Genomic DNA, 25,699 nt, shown 5'->3' on the forward strand with positions numbered 1-25,699 from the left:
ATTTCAGTTAAAATTGATCTTTGTCAAAAATTTCAGATAGGTACTTAATTATAAGGATCGTTATTAAAACTGCATTGCTCCAAGTTTTAAATGCTGTTTGCATAAGTGGCAATAAGTTAGAGAAACTGGAGGGAGTACTTGCACCCCAAGTTGAACAATGGTCAAGTTACAGCAAGAAGGGTGTTCATAATTTTCCCACCCTAACAAGAGTATTAACCATGAAGTCAGAAGCTTAATGAGGTGAAGACAAACAAGGGAAGTGAGGAAAAGCAGTACAGAAAGACAGAAGAGGTGGATAGAGCTACAGAAGTATTTATTAGGCATGCTACAGGCAAGCGAACAGAGTACACAGGGAAAAAAAAATCAAAGTCAACACAACCATCAAACATCCCAATTTTGTTAGAAAATTAATTTTAATTGTGCCTCTTTCAAACTATACTGAGATTTACATTGCTAGAGATCAAGATGTAAAAACGTAACTAATATAGAAAATATATATGACCTTTTTTGCTACATAGTCCAGAGATTCTATGTATATGAATTATGCTAATACATAGATCTGAAAAGTTCCTGGCCATTAAACTACTTAAATTTGACAACACTTGTAATTGTTGGACTTTCTTCAAATGATGAACTCTACTCATACAATTCCTCTTATTTGAAGATACAGAACTGTTTATAGTAAAGTCTGTTTCCGTTCAAATACAAAATATCTTGAAGAGGTTTATTAAAACTGAATATTACAATGCAAGGTAAATTAAGACTAAAGGCACATAAACTTTGGTCCCACCTGGTTGTCCATTCTAGAAAACTGCCACAAAACGATTCTTTTTGCCCCCTATTTTGAAGCATTTTTCTTTTGCCTTTCTATGACACATGCACCAATTCCATTAACTAACTAGACTTGACTGCACATGCTCAAAAGTCCACAGCCATTTTCAGTCCTTAATTACAAACTAAAGATGGTAATAGAAATGCACATAAGCAATTTGCAATGTCAACTCCAAACATCTACAAAATGTATATTCAGCAACAAGCAAGACTGTAACTTAGTGCTAACATTTACACAATACTCCCACTATTACTGAAATTCTCCAACCATGTGCCCAAAAGAAGGCCCCAGCTTCACTTTCATAGTATATTCAATTGTATTAATAGAAGTTTTTCAACTTTTAAGGTAAGGCACATTTCTCTTCAGATTTTTCTACTAAATAAAAAGACGCAGAGATTATTCAAATCCCCCAAAACTAAAAATGAATGAATTCTCTAAAATAAAATTCAACAGAAGAATGTTTTGAATTTTCATCCCAAGCAGCAGCTGAATGAATTTCTTCTGCCCCTTCTAATGATTGCTCATCCTCCAAATTTTAGTATCACAAATGTGTATATATATGAAGGAATGACAACAGCTGGAATCGTTAAACCCTGGTCCCACCTCCCTGAAACATGTCTACAATTAACCACAAAAACTCAATCAAATAATTAAACTGTAAGCTCTCTCTGGACATTCTCAGATGGTTGATTTGGAGAAGGAAACTCTCAGATGGTGGTTTTCTCCAAGATCATAGTTGTGAAGATCAATCAGTGCCTGGATGGCTTCCTCCACAGAACACATTTGCAGCAGCGCCATTTTGTGATCTCTTCTGGAACAAAAGTACGGAATTAGGAAAGTGCGCTTAAAGTAGGAAAAGCTATGGCTACATTTGCTTGCTTGAGCAACAATGTTCACTTTAGTGCATTACAACTCAGTAACTCAGAATATTACCCAATCACAAGAACAATCTATTTAAATTTCACACACAACTGGCAAAGCTAAATGTGTAAAATATTTTGAAGTCTAATTGTTCCAACTTTGTGTATTCTAAATGTTCGAACTTTTCCCTTAAAAAGGTACAATTATCTTTGCCTTAACTGTGTCACGTCATAAAGCATTCCATTCTCTGCATCACTCAGTGTAAAGACATTGGCCTAGAAATTCAGTGGGCCTTGCGCCCACTTAGCGCCTGAAGAGGTCTTCTGCGCCGGCGGGGTTGGTAGCGCGGAAATTGAGTGCAGCGTTAATGGCGGCGGTAGCCGGTAGCGCCGGCACCGATGACGTCATCGGTGTGCGCAGCGCCCCGGTTCCGCCCCGATGCCCATATTCAGTTGCGGCCGCCTCTTCCGCAGCGGCTGCAAACAACGTTCGTGAAACACGGCCTTCATGCAGCGTTAGTGGGGCGCATAAAGGTGGAGGTGCGGCCGGCCGCTTTTTCGGCGGCCGCCTGCCCGCACCTCCCTCCCCCCCCGCGGCATTGGTGGCTGATTCCCGCGAGCCCGGCACTTCTCCGTGGTGCCGGGCTCACTTGCCGGCAGAATCCAGCGGCGATCTCACGGCTGCAGGCAGCTCCTCCTTAAGAGAAGGAGGAGGCCTGCAGTACCCCAGCCTGCCGCACCGCATCGGGTGGCGCAGCGGCAGCTGGAGCGCTGAAATTCACTTTCAGCGCCCCAAGCGGAGGCGGGCACACCCTGGAACAGCGCCCGGTTCCGACTTGGGGCGCTAAAAGTGAATTTCTGGCGGGCGCAACGGGCTCTGCGCAAACTTTTGGGCGCAACTCAGCTGGCGGGGCCATACCTAATTTCTAGGCCATTTTCTCCTAACCTCTTCACTCTAAGGATGTTATGACCTTGTCACTGGCTCCTGAACCAGAGGAAATAGTTTCTTCCCTATTCTCTAAAAACCTTTCATAAATGCAAATTCCTCTATTAAAATCGCTCATCCTTCTCTGCTCCAGTGGGAATAGTCCCAGCATTTTGACATGGCTGAATGTGTCACGAACTGGCTCTGAGCAGATGAGACAGGGTTTGCATCTTGAAATTCCCCTTAGAATGGCAAGGCATAGATTCTCCCTCATCAGGGGACCGGAGAAAGAGGGGTGCTGAGAGACTTCCCAAGAGGGGGAAAATTCAGAGCGGGTCACACAAAGTAGACTTTGTGCAATTTCTGGTGGCAGAAATACAAAAGCATATCACTTTCCCGCTTAGCCACAGATGATGCCTATTGTGGGGAGTTGTGAATTGGGAAGGAAAAGTACCATTAAAAATGAAGGAAAAGGAAAAAAAATCCCTTAGCGGGAATTGTGTATTACATTGATGTCAACAAAATATCAGCATGCGTGAACTCAGATCAATACTCAAAGTATATACGAAAAAACATAAGAAATAGGCCATTCGGCCCCTCGAGCCTGCTCCACCATTCAATAAGATCATGGCTGATCATCTACCTCAACTCCACCTTCCCGCCCTATCCCCATATCCCTTGGTTCCCTTAGTATCCAAAAATCTATTGATCTCTGTCTTGAATATACTCAACGACTGAGCATCCACAGCTCTCTGGGGTAGAGAATTCCAAAGATTCACAATCCTTTGAGTTAAGAAATTTCTCCTCATCTCAGTCCTAAATGGCCAACCCCTTAGCCTGAGACTATGCCCCCTAGATCTAGACTCTCCGGCCAGGGAAACAACCTCTCATTCTTCTAAACTCCAAAGAGTATAGGCCCAATCTACTCAATCTCCCTTCATAGAACAAGCCTCTCATCCCAGGAATCAATCTAATGAACCTTCGTTGCACCGCCTCTAAGGGAAGTATATCTTTCCTCAGATAAGGAGACCAAAACTGTGCACAGTACACCAGGTGTCAGCTCACCAAGGCCCTGTACTTGATTTGTTGCCTGTTGTGCACTAAAAACAAAGGTAGCTTTTTAACCTATTCCCACAATCACAATATGTGGTTGTCCAGCACAGAATGGCAACTGTTTATGATGGAACCAAAGCCAATGTTACTAGATTGGAAGAAAATGCTGGCTTAAGAAATATGTACACACCTATTACATTTTTAGAAAAACACTTACTGGAAAAATTTAAAACCTTTCACTTTGCCACCAGTATTTGTAAAAAGTGTCTTGAGATTATCTTCAGTAATAGAAGGTCTGTGAAAACACATCAGTTAGAACATAATTTTAAAAGATTTCCCACGAAAACCAGCTCAAGTTAATTTCTTGATCAGATAGACCACTTATTGCATGCATTACACTCAAGTGGATTACTTACGGAATATTTGAAAGGTGAAGAGTAGCAGAGGGAGGGAATATATTCTGGAAATTTTTCGATCCAGGTTTTTTGAAACGATGGAGTGGGGAATTGGTAAAATCCTTTGTCAACCCCTGGTCATCTAGGCCCTCTCGAGGTAACTGTACTGTCTGGTGTTTGGACAGTGTGACACGGATAATCTTTCCATACATTTTCTGCCCATTCAAGTGGCTCATAGCTAACAAATAAAAAGTCAGTTTCAGCACATTTTAAAAGGACAGTGCATTTTCTAAGGCCAAAAACTTAAGATGACTGTGGTCAAATGCATACAGAATCTTACCCAGCTGTGCCTGGTTGACATCAGCCATTTGCACAAGAGCACTGTCCTTTTTATTGTACAATATCTTCACACGCTGCACATCACCATAAACACCTTTGCAGAGTGGAAGAGTGAAGAAAAATAAAAGTTATGCATGTAATAAATTTGACAGACGAACAAAATCACCAACAGATCAATGAAACATTCATATCAGACATCAATGTGAACAAAGTTTTGACATCCAAAATGGAGTACAACAAATCAAGATTTAGCATAGTGATTATCTGAAGAGAAAAATCCTGGTAAAATCCCTCAAAGCTAATGTGAAGTGATACTAAATTAAAGAACATGCAAAATAATTTTTAGCATGCATTACCATAAATAAAATAGCATCTATGGAGAGAATTACAGCAAAAGAAAAGTAGCAGAAGATTATCTACTTATCTAGAAGCCGAATTGCTAGCTACAAATAAGAATTAAGGTGAAAATTTTAAAATCAATAATAAAAAGTATAGTGCTAACGATAACATACCGAAGAGGGTAAACAGACTTTGGGGCGTAACCATCTTTAGAAGGAGAGAAGAGCAAGCAGCGTAAGACAGGAAGAGAGAAGAATCGAGGAAGAGCGGAGATGAACAGATCATCCATAACGAAGGGTGGTTCCCGTAGAATGGTGAGGTGGTCATGGATCATGGTTCAAGGCAGTTAATTGGGGCAAGTTGGTCCGAGGAACATTTTGTTCAAGCACATAAGCATGAACACAAGGAATGAGGTAGGGATGGGGCAGAGAGAGGATTGGTATTAGGGAGGGATGGGAAACGTGAAAGAAACACACAGGGTAAGAAAGAGGGATGGGATGGGTAGGGGTGGAGCAATGCAGAAGAAAACAAGGAGTTGGGGAACAAAACAAAAATAAATATATAGGTCAGTACATAGGAAATGCAGGAATTTGGTCAGAAAATGGCTGGTTCATGTACTTTACAAGAAAATAGTGTTGAATGTAGTCACCCAAGACAAAAAAAAAAACCATGGGTAAAGTACATTTATAATCAAAGAATTACAATACTTCATATTACATGAGAAAGTAAAAAAAATACAAATCATGCACAAAAAAACCTTGAACTTGGAAGTTAATTGCATAATCATGGCCAGGTATGAAATGCAGGCAAATAAATATTTGAGAGGCACTCTAATTTAAACATTACACTTAACAGCATGCAGAAGTGTAGCATCAAGAAAACTATCAAATGTTACCAATAACTTTCCAACATTTAAATCGATATCGAAGTTAATTTGAATTTTATAAATGTAAACAGAACCTTGGGCAACTTCTCCTGTGAAGTGCTCCAGATACAAGCCACATTTCATACCAGCTTTTGCTAAAGCCAAAATGAAAATAGAGTATAACTAGATCATTTGAGGACAAAAGCCCAAGAACCAGCTTTTTATATAATACAAAGATTTGCACAGTGCAAGAACATGTTTAGATATAACATAACCAAGGTTTGCAAAGGAAAAAATACTGCAAAGACTGGGAAGAGTGTCTCATCAAATTCTTGAGAACCTTTAAGAAAAAGGCATTAAAGCAAAGTTTACATGACGCAAGATTTCACGACAAACATAACATATGCAAGCATGACAACTAAGCAGTAAGACTACATAGAATTTTACAGCGCAAAAAACAGGCCATTAGGCCTAACAGGTCTATAACAGTGTTTATGCTTAACACAAGCCTCCTCCCACCTTACTTCATTTCATCTCACCCTATCAACATATCCTTCTATTCTTTCCTCCCTTGTATATTTAGCTAGCTTCCCCTTAAATGCATCTATGCTAATCACCTCAACCATTCCACGTGGCAGCGAGTTCCACATTTGAGTAAAGAAGTTCCTCCTGAATTTCTCACTGGATTTATTGGAGACCAGCTTATATTTTTGTCCTAGTTTTGGACTCCCACACATTTGGAAACATCTGCTCTATGTCTACCCTATCGAACCCTTTCATAATTTTAAATACCTTGATGAGGTCACCTCTTTTCTATAGAAAAGAGCCCCAGATTGTTTAGTCTTTCCTGATAGTTGTTCCCTCTCAGTTCTGGAATTACCCTTGCAAATCTTTTTTGCACAAGTGTTTCTATATCCTTTTTGGAATATGGAGAACAGAACTGTGCATAGTACTCAAGTGTGGTCTGACTTCTCTGCTTTTGAATTCCACTCCCCTAGAAATGAACCCCAATGCTTTATTTGCAATTTTTATGGTTTTAACATGTGTTGCTACTTTTAATGATTTGTGAATCTGTACCCCTAGATCCCTTTGCACCTTTACCCCATTTAGACTTAATTTCCAAAGAGTAGGTGGTCTCCTTATTCCTCTTACCAAAATGCACCACCTCACACTATCTTTACTGAAATTAATTTTCCATTTACATGCCCATTCTGCATGTTCGTTAATGTCTTGCACTGCTAAAAAGACACTGAATCAGATAACATTTCACTCTACACTCAACCTAAACTGAGTGTGCTACTCACTAACTCATCAGCTTCATTAATTTCAGAATCACCAATTATCTATACACCAAGTTAAATTATTAGAGTAAAAACTGGCACTCAATTCCAAAATATATACTCAAAAGACTTGTTTTTTTTTTGGGGGGTGGGGGGTGGTATTCCCTCCATACTTACCAATAACAGTAACTTGTGTTGTAACAATTTATCATCCGGGCAATTGGATCTAAAACCCATAATTTATTCTAAATCATTACTTTCTAAGTGCACTTTTGCCATTGCTTGTAAACACCATGCATTTATTTAACCGTATAAATTTTGTTTCTACATTTACGGGGAATTTAGGTAGTGGACTATAAAATAGACATTGACACAGCAAAAGCAACAAGACAATGGATGAGGAAGACAAACAAATGTCAGACCAATGAATGAAACCAACTTACTCTGAACAGAAGTGTGAAGAAAAAGATTTGTAAGAAACAAATAATTACCTCATCATTCAGATTGCTAACCAGGAGGACACTGTGGTTGGCAGATGCAACGCCAGACATTGCTACACGCCCTGCAGCTGCTGCTGCTGCAGCTGCAGCACCAGGCATAGCCAGTGGGCTCAGGGATCCTGGAACAGCTGCAATAGAAGACCAACTATTTTTAAAATACACTAATACTAACTAATTTTAAACTGACCAGACTCTCAATTCCACCAAGGAGGAAACACTCCATATAACAATGAGTATTGTCAATAGGTACTTTGCTCTGACTAGAGATTTTCTGGAACTTTATTCAGCGAACAGCAGTATCACAAAGTCCATGCTTCGACCCTCCACGTGTGCTCAGTTAGATGACTGGAACAGTTATTGGGGTGCTACAGTTGGCCTCAAAGTTAGGTAACAAAAAATTGGCAGTAACCACTACTGGAAGTGGTAGTTTGTGGATGTTGGGAGAGGACAGGGTTGGCCTTGTCTGTGAAGCCCCCTGTAGGCAAATAGACTGCCATCTACTGTCAAAGTTCATACATGAATAAAGGCCACTCAGACAAGATATGAGGCACTTGTGGAACCTTAGCTCACCAATGAGTTTCTCTTCTCAGTCATGGAGGGTAAATAAAAACTGAGGGGGAAAAATAAAAGACATCACAGTTGATAATGATCAAAAACTAAACCAATTGGTGACACCCGGGTTGCACATACTTCCTCCAGTTGAAAAAAAACACTCCCAAGTTCTTTGCTTGTGGAGACAGTATGCTCAACATACAAACTAGAGCAACTACAAGCAGAACCAGGTCAGAAAGAAAAATCAAGGGTAAAGAGGGCAGGAAGATGAAACTTCTTCCAATGACAACTATTGTCACTTTATCCAGCATTCTCTTTCTGTCACTCAGCATCCACATTCAAGATGTTGTTGGGGTCCTTAGCAGTAGGGTTCTTAACTTGAGGTAGCAGACAAAACTTCAGCACTGTAATTTCCTGAGGTAAGTGACCCACATATTTGTGACAAAAATAGTTGGGAGTTTAAAAATTGTCCCACTGCATGCAGCAGAATTTTAGCATTGTGTTTTGGAAGTTTACCAGTTGGGCGAAGATGTGGTAACTGCTTCTACATGATGAATCCACTCAGAAAGCTGGACGTCACCTTGTTCATGGGTGTACACTATGATATGCTGCACTCTGTGTACTGTTCAGTACAAACATCTGAAGCTCTGATGACAACAGTTCAAAACTGCAATGTGCCACATCCAAGTAAGTAGGACAGGTCCCTCAATGTTTCTATGTATCTAATCAGCATCATGCAGTCTTACCTAGATTTCAGTCCTATCTACACTAATATGTTGCAGAAAAAAAGCTACATTTTCCAAATGCAGGCACAATTTACTTATAAACATTACTAGTGCAACTCTAACCTGCAGTCTGTGCAAAGCTTAATGAAGGTGGAAACCCAGATCCTCCACTGTATGGACCAGACATCATTCCTGCAGGGGTACCTAACAAATGGAAGGCAACAAAAAAGTTAACTCAATTTGCTTATGCACGAACTATATAATTGTGTAAAATTGGTATCATAAATTATGTGTCCATTTTCATTAAAAAGTGTAGGTGGATACAAACATATAGTATGCAACCTCAGATTTTAACATGCCCATTTTATCTAAAGGTAGAACTTCTCAGAGGAAAAGGCTACTTAGCCCTATAATGTACCTTATACATTTCACCGTAAGCTTCAATTTGGCCTTTTCTCAGAAACACATCTAGTTGCCTCTTATACCCAATTATACCATTGGCTTCAATAACCTTCCTTGGTAACATGATTCGCAATTTAATACCCTTTATGCAAGAAAGTTTCATCAAACTGCTTCATTTTTAAACTTATCCCCTTGTATTTTGAGTCCTTCAACCACTGAATAACTTTAAACCAGTTGATAAACCTCCCTCTAAGACATTGGCTGGAATTTTGCCTACCTCGGTGGGTCCGGTGCGGGCCGTCGGTTGGCACGGCAGGGCAGATCGCGACCCTGCTGCTGGCTCAATCCCGCTGCTGAAAATGACTTTCCCCTAATAGGGCCTATTAAGCCCGCCCAGCGAATTACCCGGCCCAATTAAATGGAGCGGGTCTGGTGACATCATTCATGACGCGTTTTCAGCCGGGATCTTTAAAGGGACCATGGCCACATTGGATTTGGCATTTAATCTAACATTGTCAGTGTTTGCAGCTGACTGCACTATGAATGCACAGAGACAGAGGGCTGCACCCAAGTTGTCTGATGACTCCCTCCATATGCTTATGGAGGGAGTCAGAGCATGCAGGGAGGTCCCCCCCTTCCCTTTCGATGGGCGGAAGAGACCGCCACAGGAGACCAAAACAGCCTGGTTGCAGATTGCAGAGGTGGTCACCAGCAGGGATGTGTTCAGGACCTGGGTGCAGTGCGGCAAACGTTTCAATGATCTCAGTAGATCACAGTGTTAGTACAAAGCCACACTCAACTGCAACCTGTTGTGTCACTCATCACATCCCCACCACTCTGCCTTCCCTACCCTACCCCTGCACATCCTTACTCTCACCAACATACCTTGCACCTGCACCGATCCCTCTCTCTCTAGCTACATTATCACATCCCCAGCACTCTGCCTTCCCTACCCCTGCACATCCTTACTCACCAACATACCTTGCACCTGCACCGATCCCTCTCTCTCTAGCTACATTATCACTTCCCCACCACTCTGCCTTCCCTACCCTACCCCTGCACATCCTTACTCTCACCAACATACCTTGCACCTTCACCCATCCCTCTCTATCTACATTATCACTTCCCCACCACTCTGCCTTCCCTACCCCTGCACATCCTTACTCTCACCAACATACCTTGCACCTGCACCCATCCCTCTCTCTCTCTACATTATCACTTCCCCACCACTCTGCCTTCCCTACCCTTGCACATCCTTACTCTCACCAACATACCTTGCACCTTCACCCATCCCTCTCTCTCTCTAGCTACATTATCACTTCCCCACCACTCTGCCTTCCCTACCCTTGCACATCCTTACTCTCACCAACATACCTTGCACCTTCACCCATCCCTCTCTCTCTCTAGCTACATTATCACTTCCCCACCACTCTGCCTTCCCTACCCTACCCCTGCACATCCTTACTCTCACCAACATACCTTGCACCTTCACCCATCCCTCTCTCTCTCTACATTATCACTTCCCCACCACTCTGCCTTCCCTACCCCTGCACATCCTTACTCTCACCAACATACCTTGCACCTGCACCGATCCCGCTCTCTCTATCTACATTATCACATCCCCACCACTCTGCCTTCCCTACCCTACCCCTGCACATCCTTACTCTCACCAACGTACCTTGCACCTTCACCGATCCCCCTCTCTCTAGCTACACAGTGACATAGTGGTTAGCATTGTTGCCTCACAGTGCCAGGGACCCGGGTTCGAATCCAGCCTCGGGCGACTGTCTGTGTGGAGTTTGCACATTCTCCCCGTGTTTGCGTGGGTTTCCTCCGGGTGCTCCGGTTTCCTCCCACAGTCCAAAGATGTGCGGGTTAGGTTGATTGGCTATGATAAATTGACCCTTAGTGTTAGGGGGATTAAATACGTGGGGTTACGGGGATAGGGTGGGATATGTGTTGGTGTAGGAGTTACGGGGATCGGGTGGAATAGATGTCGGTGCAGGCTCGATGGGCCGAAATGGCCTCTATCTGCACTGTGGGGTTTCTGTGATCTGTGATTATCACATCCCCACCACTCTGCCTACCCTACCCCTGCACATCCTTACTCTCACCAACATACCTTGCACCTCCACCCATCCCTCTCTCTCTAGCTACATTATCACATCTCCATCTCACTAACCACCCCTCACACTCACCCTAGTGCAATCATACCAACTAACACACAAGGGTAGCCACTTGGGTGTTTTATCCAATATTTATGTAAGGTTTCTGTTAATGTGGTGTCAAACATAAAAAATCTTTATTGTCAACACCTTCTGGTCTTGGATAGATTTGTGTGCACCTTTGGAAGTGGCTTAGTGAGTTGCAGTGAATGGTGAGACATAACAGTACCCCCTGCAATGGTGGCGAGTGTGAAAGGAATAGCTTGGGCATTGTAGGGATCTTTTATGGTGTTGCTGTGGGTGGTGCCAACCTGGCGTGTCATGTGGCAGCCATATGGGTATACAGCGTAAAGCTAACTAAATCAGGACATGAGGAGGCCATCCCTGGCAGCAATGTGCTCGGGTGCTGATGCCCTGTGTAGCATCAGGTGATTGCGGAGAAGGTCGGTGTTGTTGTTGGTGTGCCTGGTGCTGGGGATCATTGTGGTCCGATTCGGAGGACCAACGTGAGACAGTATAAATGGCACCCATGTTGATGGAATAGATGGTAGGTGAAGTACAGATGACAGAAGCATTCTGTCAATGGTGAGAGAGTTCTTCCAATGAGGGGAGACTGGATGGAGACTTTGCTGGAAAGTCTTGTAGCCTGCAGAATCTGTACTGGGAATGATCTGAGCAACAGCTTCTGACTGAGGAAAGTGATCATCTATCAGGTGGGAGCTTTTACTGTACATTTGATGCTGTCAAGCAATCAGCTGGAGCAATGGCCACGGAACTCTCACCTCAGGTTGACAGATGAGCCGCCCGTGGTTCCCGTGGCCATGCAGTTAAATTTAAAAAGTGAAAAAAGCCGATTAAGGGTCCGACAACTAGCTGTTAATCATCTCAATTGGGTCACCCGCCGATGCTGGTTGGGTCGGATCCGCAATGACAGACGTGCCTCGGGGAAAGGCACGTGGGGGTGGGATGACAGCGGGCTCCCGACCTGCTGTCAAAAATAACACTCCCACCCAACCCACCCGGAAAATTCTGGCCATAATTTTTGTTTGCCCTGGTCACTTAGATGGTCTCACTAGAATGATATAGGATTCCCTATCCCAAAAGATTGTCACAAATGGTGAGAATTCTAAAGCAGTAGTTTGAAAACTATTACAGTAAATCTAGATGCAACAAGTAGAATAATAAATGAATGGAACAAATGATTGCAACATGAATCAGCACCCTTTGTAATTGATTCTTAGAACGGACAGCAACAATGAAAATCTATTCTGCAGTTGATTGAATTTTCAAGACTGAGATCGACAGCTTTTTATTAGGTAAGGCTATCAAGGGATATGAACCAAAGTCGGGTAAATGGAGTTGAGGTACAAATCAGCCTTGATCTAATTGAATGGTGGAACAGCCTCCAGGGGCTGAATAGTCTACTCCTGTTTGTATGTAGTTGTTTAAAAGTAAAAAAAAGTCTGAGAATAATTATATTCTAAGCACCCTTCTAATTGGACAAAATTATACCCTCACCAGAGATTTAGACTACCTCTCTCCGCCCCCTCCCCCACCCCCCAACAATGGAGATTGCCTTAAAACCTTCCCGCCTTGTAGGCCACTCCAGCAATAGGGGAACATGCCCTCATGTCTCAGAGCAGCTCCACTGCCAGTAACAGGGACCGCTCCTGATCACCAAATGACTTGCAAGCGCTTCAATGCAACCCAATCCCATACTGTCTCCCACACCCCTCCAGTTTGCAATGAAACTGTCCCAGGACGGTCCTTTTAACTGTCAATCGAGAGGTCTCACTGGGAGATGGACCATATTTACACAACTCCAGGGCAATGTCAAATATATCTCAGGCAAGATCACGATTTTATTTTAAGAATACTTTGAACAAAAAGTGCTTCCTTGAGACTACTCCTATGGTTACACAGTATGTACAGAACAGAAACAGGCCAATCAGCCCAACAGGTCCATGCTAGTGTTCATGCTTCACACGAGCCTCCTCCCACCATTTGTCATTCTAACCCCATCACCATGTCCTTCTATTCCTTTCTCCCTAGTGTTTATCGAGCTTCCCCATAAATTTCCTTTTATTCGTTCATAGGATGTGGGCGTCGCTGGCAAGGCCAGCATTTATTGTCCACCCCCAATTGCACTTGAGGTGGTGGTGGTGAGCTGCCTTCTTGAACCGCTGCAGTCCGTGTGGTGAAGATACTCTATTAGTTCTGTTAGGGAGGGATTTGACCTAGCAGGGATTTGACCTAGCGACGATGAAGGAACGGCGCTATTTTTCCAAGTCATGATGGTGTGTGACTTGGAGGAGGTGGTGTTCCCATGTGCCTGCTGCCCATGTCCTTCTAGGTGGTAGAGGTCACGGGTTTGGGAGGTGCTGTTGAAGAAGCCTTGACGAGTTGCTGCAGTGCATCTTGTAGAGGAGTGCGTCGGTGGTGGAGGAAGTGAATGTTTAAGGTGGTGGATGGGGTGCCAATCAAGCAGGCTGCTTTGTCCTGGATGGTGTCAAGCTTCTTGAGTATCGTTGGAGCTGCACTCATCCAGGCAAGTGGAGAGTACTCCATCACACTCCTGACTTGGGCCTTGTAGATAGTGGAAAGGCTTTGGGGAGTCAGGAGGTGAGACACTCGCTGCAGAATACCCAGCCTCTGACCTGCTCTTGTAGCCACAGTATTTATGTGGCTGGTGCAGTTATGTTTCTGGTCAATGCTGGCCCCCCAGGATGTTGATGGATGGTAATGCCGTTGAATGTCATGGGGCAGTGGTTAGACTCTCTATTGTTGGAGATGGTCATTGCCTGGCACTTGTGTGGCTCGAATGTTACGTGCCACTTATCAGCCCAAGCCAGAATGTCATCCAAGTCTTGCTGCATTATCTGAGGAGTTGCAAAATGGAACTGAACACTACCATCATCAGAGAACATCCCCACTTCTGACCCTATGATGGAAGGAAGGTCATTGATGAAGCAGCTGAAGATGGTTGGGCCTAGGACACTGCCCTGAGAACTCCTGCAGTGATGTCCTAGGGCTGAGATGATTGGCCTCCAACAACCACAACCATCTTCCTTTGTGCTAGGCCCCCGATTCCCATTGACTTCAATTTTACTCGGGCTCCTTGATGTCACACTTGGTCAAATGCTGCCTTGATCTCAAGGGCAGTCACTCTCACCTCATCTCTGGAATTCAGCTCTTTTGTCCATTTTTGGACCAAGGCTGTAATGAGGTCTGGAGCCAAGTGGTCCTGGTGGAACCCAAACTGAGCATCAGTGAGCAGGTTATTGGTGAGTATGTGCCGCTTGATAGCACTGTTGACAACACCTTCCATTACTTTGCTGATGATTTGAGAGTAGACCGATGGGACAGTAATTGGCTGAATTGGATTTGTCCTGCTTTTTGTGGACAGGACAAACCTGGGCAATTTTCCACATTGTCACATGATGCCAGTGTTGTAGCTGTACTGGAAGAGCTTGGCTAGAGGCGCGGCTAGTTCTGGAGCACAAGTCTTCAGCACAACAGTCGGGTTGTTGTTGGGTTCCATAGCCTTTGCTGTATCCAGTGCGCTCAGCCGTTTCTTGATATCACGTGGAATGAATCGAATTGGCTGAAGATTGGATTCGGTGATGGTGGGGACCTCAGGAGGAGGCAGAGATGGATCATCCACTCGGCACGTCTGGCTGAAAATGGTTGTGAACGCTTCAGCCTTGGCTTTTGCACTCAAATGCTAGGCTCCACCATCACTGAGGATGGGGATGTTCATGGAGCCTCCTCCTCCCGTTAGTTGTTTAATTGTCCACCACCATTCACGACTGGAAGTGGCAGGACTGCAGAGCTTTGATATGATCCGTTGGTTGTGGAATCACTTAGCTCTGTCAATAGCATGCTGCTTTCGCTGCTTAGCATGTTATGTAGTCCTGTGTTGTAGCTTCACCAGGTTGGCACTTCATTTTTAGGTACGCCTGGTGCTGCTCCTGGCATGCTCTTCTACACTCATTGAACCAGAGTTGGTCCCCTGGCTTGATAGTAATGGTAGAGTGAGGGATAGCCAGGCCATGAGTTTACAGATTGTGGTGGAATACAATTCTGCTGCTGGTGGTGGAATACAATTCTGCTGCTGCTGGTGGCCCACAGCACCTCATGGAAGCCCAGTTTTGAGCTGCTAGATCTGTTCTGAATCTATTCCATTTAGCACTGTAGTACAGTAGTACCACACAACACGATGCATATATGCTAGTCGCCTCAACTAGTCCTTGTGGTAGAGAGTTTCATATTATAACCACTCTCTGGGTAAATAAGTTTCACCTGAATTCTGTATTGGATTGATTAGTGACTATCTTGTATTTATGGCCCCTAGTTCTGGTCTTCCCACAAGTGGAAACATCTTCTCTATGTATACCCTATCAAACCCTTTCATAAGCTTAATAATCTATATCATGTCGCTCCTCAGCCCTTTCAATCTTTTTGATAGGTATAACCTCTCAGTTCTGATATCATCCTTGTAAATCATTTTAGCACCTTCTCCAGTGCCTCTATATCTATGGAGGCCAGAACTGTTCACAGTACTTCAAGTGTGGCCGAACCAAGATTCTATACAAGTTTAACAGAACTTCTCTGCTTTTCAATTCTATCTAACGCTCCCGCTAAGCTGCGTGGCCGCGTGGATGTCTGCCGGTCCCGCACAGCCCGGGAGCAGCTTTTCAAATGTGAAGTTTCTGATTTGTGTATCTGTACCACCAGATCCCTCTGCTCCTCTACCCCATTTAGACTTGTTTTCCAAGGAGTATGTGGCCTCCTTATTCTTACCAAAATGTACCACATCACTTATCTATCTGTATTGAAGTTAACTTGCCAATTACATGCCCATTCTGCAAGTTTATTAATGTCGTCTTGTATTTTAATCGCAGTCCACCTCTGTATTAACTATATCAAGCAATTTGGTGTCGTCTGCTAATTTTGAAATTGTATTTTCAATTCCAGAGTCCAAATTGTTCGTGTAAATGGTGAACAACAGTGGTCCCAGCACCAATCCTTGTGGAACACCACTTCCCACCTTTTGCCAGTCTGTGTAACTACCTTTAATCCCTACTCCGTTTTCTGGCCAGCTTGCTATCCATTTTGCTACCTGTCCCGACTCCATATGCACTGACCTTAGTCAACCTCCCTTCTAAGTTACTACAAAATGTATTTCTAAAGAAGGGTTACCCCAGAGATCATTTATAACGAATCAGACTAACATGGTATCCTTTTGTTCCATCCACTTCTGTGCTTTATCTTTAATTTTCTTTGTCTTAATAGGGAATTTTGCAGATATCACTTGGCGCGTGAAGAGCTCTCAAGCCAAACTATGAGGTACCGTTAAACCATTCTAGTCATAAAATCAGCAATGATTCAGTGTCAACCAAGCATGTTAATTCAACATCATCATTGTATACAAGCTAACATCCCTTGGTTCGCCACCAACCCCCTTTTAAAAATTAGCAAAAGAATGGAAAAGAACAAAAAGGATGTTGATGTTTATCAATTTTTAACTCTGGAGAATCTCATCAATTCTGTATTGTATCTTTGTGTATTGCATCTTTGTGTATTGCTTTACACCCTCTAAATGCAGAGCAAAAAATACAGGTACATTAGTTTTTCTAGTCATATAGTACATTTCCTCAAATAATTTCCAAAAATATATTCACCAAATTAAGGTCTTCCTTGTAAGGGTAGGCATGTATAGATTATTAAATAAAGTAAGCCAATCTGGCATTATATAGAATTATTTAATAATGAGCTAGGTTAAAGCACTCGAGAGAAAGACAGACGCAGTTAAAAGAGACAGGCTTTGATCACAACGGTGGGGGAGGGGGGCTGGAGAAAGTGCAAAGAAGGAATTTCAATTGCCATAGTAGACAAGAGATCACTTCCTTTGCAATAAAGATTGAAAAAGACATCAAAGGCGGACACAACAAAGGTAACAGCAAATAACAACAGAAGACGCTGGAAAAACTCAGCAGGCCAGGCAACATCCGTGGAGAGAGAAATAGAGTCAATGTTTCAGGTCGAAACTTTCTTCAGAACGGAGAAAAAAAGGCAGGAAATGAAACAGATTAAAAGGTAGTTTGGGGCTGGGAAATGGGGGAGGGGATGAAAGAGACATTAAGAGATATTCAAGGTGAGATGAGATAGTAATAGGACAGGTAAAGAACCAAACAATGGCTCTAGATGAAGTGTGAAATGCGCTGGCAGAGTGAAAGGTAACTGCAACTTTGCCACCAGGATACACTCAGGGAGGTAGTGATGACAATGATACCCACATTTGTCCTACACAATGAAATATACAAGAATACAACATTCTGAAGCTCAGAATAAAAAGAGGAACTCTCGAATCTACTCCGAGACTAGCATATGCAGCAAAGACATCTCCTGAAGTATGTATTATTGGTACCTATATCTCATATATACTGCATGTAAGAGGTTATGTTTTTATTATCTCATTGTCTTCAAGTATTAATCAAATGTTTTTCAGTGTTTCCCTACTCCTTGAACTTGTATTAGAGGTAAAGAATGTATGACAATATCCTATAATACCTCCACATAAGGGCAATAGGGATATATGACAATATCCTATATAAACCCAACATTCGTAAGATATATAACTCCATTAGTTCCGAGGTTGTTCCCAAGATAACCTAACTTATTCCAGTCCCAGTATGTCTGTAACTTTTTGCATTTGTTTGATGCCAATAAAAGCAAACACCCAGGGCAAATGGTTCGTTAATACAAATATTAATGACACAGAATTGGAGACTAATTTGGAAAAATACTCTTGGAGTTTAATTATGGAGATATGCAGTTCTAAAAAAGGTAATCAAAAACCTTTTTCTCTGTCCAAGATAGATTAAGTACAAATTATAGTTTGCTCTGAAAAAAGACAATTAGATTATTACAGGACATTTTATCCTACCAAGAAGGGAGCTCTCCTTCGCAAATGCTGCAGCAATGGCAGGATCCATAGCTGGCTGCCCATCCCCGAAGGAAGATCTGGGCGGGTATAGTCCCGACTTTTATCGTTGTTGTATTTTACATTCAAATTCACCAACTTGGAAAAGTCAATCCTGAGGGTACAGCAAGCATTATAAATGTTCTGACCATCCAGAGCCTGTAAGGATTAATTAAAATGGGGAATCAGAAGCATACAAATTATTCGCCATTAAGGGCCAAAGAGATACAAAAATCTATCTACTTTTAACAAATATTTTGTAACCTTCGAGGCATTATAAAAGACAGACTGCATTTTAAAAACATTTTGGCAGTTAAATTTTTTTTTTTTTAAATCAGAAAATACTTCCATTTAAATAGTATCTTATGACATTAAAATGTCCCACAGCAGTTCACACAATTAATTACTTTTGGAGTAGAGTGACATTATGCAAGCAAATGATTAGAGAAGGACGAGAAAACGGCGTTTTGCCAAGATACCACAAAGGATCATTTTAAAATCAGTTTTATGACACTGTGATCAATATGCTGGTGTGGGGATATCTGCTCATCAGTTTGCAAATCGATGTTGCAACACAATTGCGCATTCTCCCCCTTCTAGTCCTGAACTTTATTAAACACCACTGTATTTCTTAGATTTTTGAGACCAGATTTCAAAATAAGAGTGAGAAAAATAGCTGAGTTACCAATGGGGGGGGGGGGGGGGGGGGGGAGACTGGTAACAGCATATTGGAGAACGAAGCAAGCACAAGTGGACACAAGTTTCAGGGACCCAACTCACATGGTAGCAGCAGGTAGTTAGTGAACCAAGTAGCACAAGATGAGAATTCATCGGGAGCCGTCATAAAACCGCTGTGACCATCAGAACCCGTACTATAGATCATGGACTTTCCACGAACAACGTCAAGCCAGATCATAGAATGATACAGCACAGAAAGAGGTCATTCGGTCCATCGTGCCTGTGCCAACTCTTTGATAGAGCTATTCAATTCTAGAGTCCCACACCCTTGCTCTTTCCCCATAGCCCTGCAAATATTTTCCTTCAGGTATTTATCCAATTCTTTTGATTGTTACTATTGAATCTGCCTCCATCACCCTTTCAGGCAGCACATTCCAGATCACAACAACTCTGCGTAAAAAAATGTTTCCTCATGTCGCCTCTGGTTCTTTTGCCAATCACCTTAAATCTGTGTCCTCTGGGTTACCGACCCTTCTGCCACTGGAAACAGTTTCTCCTCATTTACTCGATCAAAACGGTTCATGATTTTGAACACCTCTATCAAATCTCCTCTTGACCTTCTCCACTCCAAGGAGAACAACCCCAGCTTCTCCAGATAACTGAAGTCCCTCACCCCAGTTCCATTCTAGTAAATCTCCTCTGTACCCACTCCAAGGCCTTGACATCCTTCCTAAGTGTGGTGCCCAGAATTGGTCAGAATATTCCAACTGGGGTCTAATCAGCATTTTATAAAGGTTTAGCCTAGCTTCTTTGCTTTTGTACCCCACGCCTCTATTAATAAAAAAGCATATGGGATCCTTGGCTTTAACAGCCTACTCAACTTGTCCTGCCACCTTCAAAGATTTGCATACATACGTCCCAGGTGTCTGTTTCTGCACCCCGTCTAAAATTGTATCATTTAGTTTATATTGCCTCGTTCTTGATACCAAAATGTATTACTTCACACTTCTCTGCATTAAATTTCATCTGCCATGTGTGCCATTTCACCAGTCTATGTCCCCCTGAAGTCCTTTACCATCCTCCTCATTGTTTATTTCATTTGAGTTTCGTGTCATCTGCAAACTCTGAAATGACGCCCTGTATACGGTACTAATTCCGACCCCTGGGGAACACCACTGTATACTTCCCTCCAGTCTGAAAAATAATGGTTTATCGCTACTCTCTGCCCCTTAAACAATTTCATAGCCACACTGCCACTGCCTCGAATTCCAAGGGCTTTAATTTTGCTAACAGGTCTATTATGTTGTATTCTGTCAAACACCTTTTGACAAAACTAGATCTAAATAAATGCTCTAAAATCCAATCACACTAGAGCTACAAGGACTGCTTTTAACTGCCAAAGTTGTTCAGTAGAGGGAGTGACGCACGTAGTTACTTCAATTTCATCAACAATACATATGGCAAGCGATCATTTTCTATATTCTCAATCATTATGGAAGTGGCCGAGAGAAATTTTGAACTAAACATAAACTAGTGTCTCAGAATACAATGCAGGGCACCCCAGGGACCGCAAGGGAGTGACCAGAGTCTCAGTACAGAAATTTTATTTGCATGTTTTCATTAATCTGCATATATCTCAAGTTGTTAATACTAACAGATTTTAGTGTTTTGTTTTAGGGTTTAACCACCAATCAGCAAACATCACTATAAACAACCCTTTTGAAAGCTCCAGGCCCACAAAATGAAATGAAAAGGACAAGCTAGCAAGTAATAGATTCAAGTGCAAATATGACCAAGTTCCCCATGCTTCAAAGGAACGATTGCCAAGGTGTATATGACGACTATATAAATGCAAGTATCTTCTAATCTAGATTTATATGGTGTTTGTGTAACATTGAAACGTCTAAAGAGTGTTCCACAGTGGCTGTTGTGATGAATTACTGTTTTTGGACGGTACACTATCCACATCAGGAATATGCTTGTAAAATAAGAGAATGGCACTCTCCAAGTTTCAAGTACCATATATTTGTTATCACACCCCCCATTTCACTGCACATTTTTGATGGTTTCTATCCAAGTCTACTGGGAGTAAAAAAAAAAAATCCAGTGAGTGATTTCTGTGATTGTTGCTGCACTTGTTCGTTTGGCCCAGAGGCAGCACTTTCACCCGAGTCAAAGTTCATGGCATAATCTAGGCTGACACTTCATTGCAGGAATATTGCATCGTCAGAGGTGCCGTCTTTTGGATGAGATGAGGCCCTGTCTGTCTGCTCAGGTGATGCAAAAGATCCCACGGCAGTATTTGAAAAGCAGAGGAATTCTCACGGCATGCTAGCCAACCTTTATCCCTCAACGAACACTACAAAAACAAATTAACTGGTCATTTATCTCATTAGTGTTTGTGGGGGCTCGCAGTGCACAAATGCTTCAGTTGGTTATATATGCGACTACTTTAAAAGTAAAAGTAAATCGTCTATATATATAAAGCGGCTCTTCTGTCTGTCTGTGTCTGTCTGTCTGTCTGTCCGTCCGTCCGCCTGGAAGTTAGAGCGTACCGACGCGCGCGTCGCCTCAAAAGAAAGCTTGCGATTCCGGACCGGTCATCGGCCTATTTACGTTTCGGCCGGACAAAAATCCCGCCCGCGGTATCCCAAAAACGTTCAGCGTTCCGCTCATTAGCATCTCATTAGCGACCGTGTGACCTCGAGGTCTTCCTACAGTTGAGTGTCGAGTGACTCGACGATTGACCAATCCTACGCTTGGGGTGACCTGACCGGTCGACCAATCGGTGCGTGTGTGGGCGGGCCTTATCCTTCTGAACCGAGGTGAGTGGCCGCCATCTTGATTTTCCACGATTTTTCCCCCCACACTTTCTGTGTGTTAGGGAACTAAGGTAAATATTTGAATTATGTGTTAGGGAATTAATTAACAATTTATTTCAGTTTTATATTGTGTTTAGCAACCCCCCCCTCCCTCCTCCTCACCCTCGCGCAGGGGGGGACTCGGTGCTGGTCTCCAGGCCCGCTGCAGGCAGGCCTGAAGCTCCAAAAATTTCTCTAGCTCTCTCTCTCTTCCCTCTCTCTCTCTCCTTCTCCTCTTCCCTCTCTCTCCTTCTCCTCTTCCCTCTCTCTCCTTCTCCTCTTCCCTCTCTCTCCTTCTCCTCTTCCCTCTCTCTCCTTCTCCTCTTCCCTCTCTGTCTCTCTCTACTTCCCCCTCTCAGGTTTGACGGTGTCGGGGCCCGAAGTGAGCCGCTCTAACGGCTGCCAGCCCGCGGGGTTTCCCTGCCTACTCCCCGCTCCAATGGCCGCCAGCCCGCGGGGTTTCCCTGCCTACTCCCCGCGGGCCGCCTCGCGGTGCTGGCACTGACCGCGCATTAGCCGCCCGCCCGCGGGAGCCCGCTCTGGCTTTTTTTTTATATAAACGGCAACCACGCATGCCTTGACGCCGGCACGCATGCACACGGCCCCCGTGACGCCAACACACAGCCTCGTGAGATCGCGGGGGGTGCGAGCCTCGGGAAATCGCGGGGGGGGGGGGGGGAAGAGAGCCTCGGGAAATCGCGGGGGGGGGGGGGGGGGGGGAGAGCCTCGGGAAATCGCGGGGGGGGAGAGCCTCGGGAAATCGCGGGGGGGGGAGGTGGAGAGAGCCTCGGGAAATCGCGGGGGGAGAGCCTCGTGAAATCGCGGGGGGGGAGAGCCTCGGGAAATCGCGGGGGGGAGAGCCTCGGGAATCGCGGGGGGGAGAGCCTCGGGAAATCGCGGGGGGGGAGAGCCTCGGGAAATCGCGGGGGGGGAGAGCCTTGGAAATCGCGGGGGGGGGGGGGGGGGAGCCTCGGGAAATCGCGGGGGGGAGAGCCTCGGGAAATCGCGGGGGGAGAGCCTCGGGAAATCACGGGGGGCGGGGTGGAGAGAGCCTCGGGAAATCGCGGGGGGGAGAGCCTCGGGAAATCGCGGGGGGGGGGGGGGGGAGCCTCGGGAAATCGCGGGGGGTGGAGGGGGAGAGAGAGAGAGAGAGGGTGGGAGAGGAGAGAGAGAGAGGGGGTGGGGGAGGAGAGAGAGGGGGTGGGGGAGGAGAGGAGAGGGGGGTGGGAGGAGAGAGAGAGGGAGGGTGGGGGAGGAGAGAGGGTGGGGAAGGGGAGGAGAGAGGGTGGGGAAGGGGAGGAGAGAGGGTGGGGAAGGGGAGGAGAGAGGGTGGGAAGGGGAGGAGAGAGGGTGGGGAGGAAGAGAGAGAGAGAGGGGAGGAGAGGGAGGGTGGGGGAGCGAGGGAGGGAGGGTGGGGGAGCGAGGGAGGGAGGGTGGGGGAGCGAGGGAGGGAGGGTGGGGGAGCGAGGGAGGGAGGGTGGGGGGAGCGAGGGAGGGAGGGTGGGGGAGCGAGGGGGAGCGAGGGAGGGGGAGCGAGGGAGGGGGGAGCGAGGGAGGGCGGAGCGAGGGAGGGCGGGGGAGCGAGGGGGGGCGGGGGAGCGAGGGGGGGCGGGGGAGCGAGGGGGGGCGGGGGAGCGAGGGGGGGCGGGGGAGCGAGGGGGGGCGGGGGAGCGAGGGGGGGCGGGGGAGCGAGGGTGGGCGAGGGGGGGCGGGGGAGCGAGGGGGGGCGGGGGAGCGAGGGGGGGCGGGGGAGCGAGGGGGGGGGCGGGGGGGGCGAGGGGGGGCGGGGGAGCGGGGGGAGCGAGGGGGGGGGGGAGCGAGGGGGGGCGGGGGGAGCGAGGGGGGGCGGGGGAGCGAGGCGGGGGAGCGAGGGAGGGCGGGGACGAGGGGGCGGGAGCGAGGGAGGGCGGGGGAGCGAGGGAGGGCGGGGGAGCGAGGGAGGGCGGGGGAGCGAGGGAGGGCGGGGGAGCGAGGAGGGCGGGGGAGCGAGGGAGGGCGGGGGAGCGAGGAGGGCGGGGGAGCGAGGGAGGGCGGGGGAGCGAGGGGGAGCGAGGGAGGGCGGGGGAGCGAGGGAGGGCGGGGGAGCGAGGGAGGGCGGGGGAGCGAGGGAGGGCGGGGGGAGCGAGGGAGGGCGGGGGAGCGAGGGAGGGCGGGGGAGCGAGGAGGGCGGGGGGAGCGAGGGAGGCGGGGGAGCGAGGGAGGGCGGGGGAGCGAGGGGAGGGCGGGGGAGCGAGGGAGGGGGGGGGAGCGAGGGAGGGCGGGGGAGCGAGGGAGGGCGGGGGAGCGAGGGAGGGCGGGGGAGCGAGGGAGGGCGGGGGAGCGAGGGAGGGCGGGGGAGCGAGGGAGGGCGGGGGAGGAGCGAGGGAGGGCGGGGGAGCGAGGAGGGCGGGGGAGCGAGGGAGGGCGGTGGGGAGCGAGGGAGGGCGGGGGGAAGCGAGGGGAGGGCGGGGGAGCGAGGGAGGGCGGGGGAGCGAGGGAGGGCGGGGAGCGAGGGAGGGCGGGGGAGCGAGGGAGGGCGGGGGGAGGGCGGGGGAGCGGCGGGGGAGCGAGGGAGCGCGGGGAGCGAGGGAGGGCGGGGGAGCGAGGGAGGGCGGGGGAGCGAGGGAGGGCGGGGGAGCGAGGGAGGGCGGGGGAGCGAGGGAGGGCGGGGGAGCGAGGGAGGGCGGGGGAGCGAGGGAGGGCGGGGGAGCGAGGGAGGGCGGGGAGCGAGGGAGGGCGGGGGAGCGATGGGAGGGCGGGGGAGCGAGGGAGGGCGGGGGAGCGAGGGAGGGCGGGGGAGCGAGGGAGGGCGGGGGAGCGAGGGAGGGCGGGGGGAGCGAGGGAGGGCGGGGGAGCGAGGGAGGGCGGGGAGCGAGGGAGGGCGGGGGAGCGAGGGAGGGCGGGGGTAGGCGAGGGAGGGCGGGGGAGCGGAGGGAGGGCGGGGGGAGCGAGGAGGGCGGGGGAGCGAGGGAGGGCGGGGGAGCGGGGAGCGAGGAGGGCGGGGGAGCGAGGGAGGGCGGGGAGAGGGAGGGCGGGGGAGCGAGGGAGGGCGGGGGAGCGAGGGAGGGCGGGGGAGCGAGGGAGGGCGGGGGAGCGAGGGAGGGCGGGGGAGCGAGGGAGGGCGGGGGAGCGAGGGAGGGCGGGGGAGCGAGGGGGAGGGCGGGGAGGGCGAGGGGGAGCGAGGGAGGGCGGGGGGAGCGAGGGAGGGCGGGGGAGCGAGGGAGGGCGGGGGAGCGAGGGAGGGCGGGGGAGCGAGGAGGGCGGGGGAGCGAGGGAGGGCGGGGGCGGGAGCAGGGAGGGCGGGGGGAGCGAGGGAGGGCGGGGGAGCGAGGGAGGGCGGGAGGGAGCGAGGGAGGGCGGGGGAGCGAGGGAGGGGCGGGGGAGCGAGGGAGGGCGGGGGAGCGAGGGAGGGCGGGGGAGCGAGGAGAGGGCGGGAGGGAGCGAGGGGAGGGCGGGGAGGGAGGAGGGAGGAGCGGGGGAGCGAGGGAGGGCGGGGGAGCGAGGGAGGGCGGGGGAGCGAGGAGAGGGGGCGGGAGCGAGGGAGGCGGGGAGCGAGGGAGGGCTGGGGGAGCGAGCGCGAGGGCGGGGGAGCGAGGGAGGGCGGGGGGAGCGAGGGAGGAGGGGCGGAGGGGGAGCGAGGGAGGCGGGGGAGGCGAGGTGAGGGCGGGGGAGCGAGGGAGGGCGGGGGAGCGAGGGAGGGCGGGGGAGCGAGGGAGGGCGGGGGAGCGAGGGAGGGCGGGGGTAGCGAGGGAGGCGGGGGAGCGAGGGAGGGCGGGGGGGGGAGGGAGGGAGGGGGCGGGAGCGAGGGAGGGTGGGGGGAGGGGAGCGAGAGGGGGGAGGGCAGGGAGAGGGAGGGAGAGAGGGTAAAGCAGGGAGAGACGGGGAGGAGAGAGAGGGAGAGCGTGAGGAGAGGGGGAGGGAGAGTAAAGCAGGGAGAGACGGGGGAGGGAGAGAGAGGGTGAGG

At 47.9% G+C, this 25,699-nt stretch overlaps 1 protein-coding gene across 1 annotated transcript in view; it reads right to left on the reverse strand.

Annotated features, from left to right (window-relative positions):
• Positions 1-296: 296 nt before the first annotated feature.
• ptbp2a (polypyrimidine tract binding protein 2a) overlaps positions 297-25,699 on the reverse strand; it is a 69,091-nt gene continuing 43,688 nt past the window's right edge. The window contains 9 exon segments of the mRNA XM_085983270.1: positions 297-1,643; positions 3,888-3,965; positions 4,087-4,303; positions 4,406-4,498; positions 4,917-4,950; positions 7,380-7,516; positions 8,789-8,869; positions 18,182-18,250; positions 18,253-18,376. Of these exon segments, the coding sequence (XP_085839396.1) occupies positions 1,511-1,643; positions 3,888-3,965; positions 4,087-4,303; positions 4,406-4,498; positions 4,917-4,950; positions 7,380-7,516; positions 8,789-8,869; positions 18,182-18,250; positions 18,253-18,376 (966 nt within the window). The 3' untranslated portion in view covers positions 297-1,510.

This window comes from Somniosus microcephalus, chromosome 3 (genome assembly GCF_052327205.1).
Source record: "Somniosus microcephalus isolate GS21.2 chromosome 3, FLI_Smic_1.0, whole genome shotgun sequence".
Taxonomy (NCBI): Eukaryota; Metazoa; Chordata; class Chondrichthyes; order Squaliformes; family Somniosidae; genus Somniosus; species Somniosus microcephalus.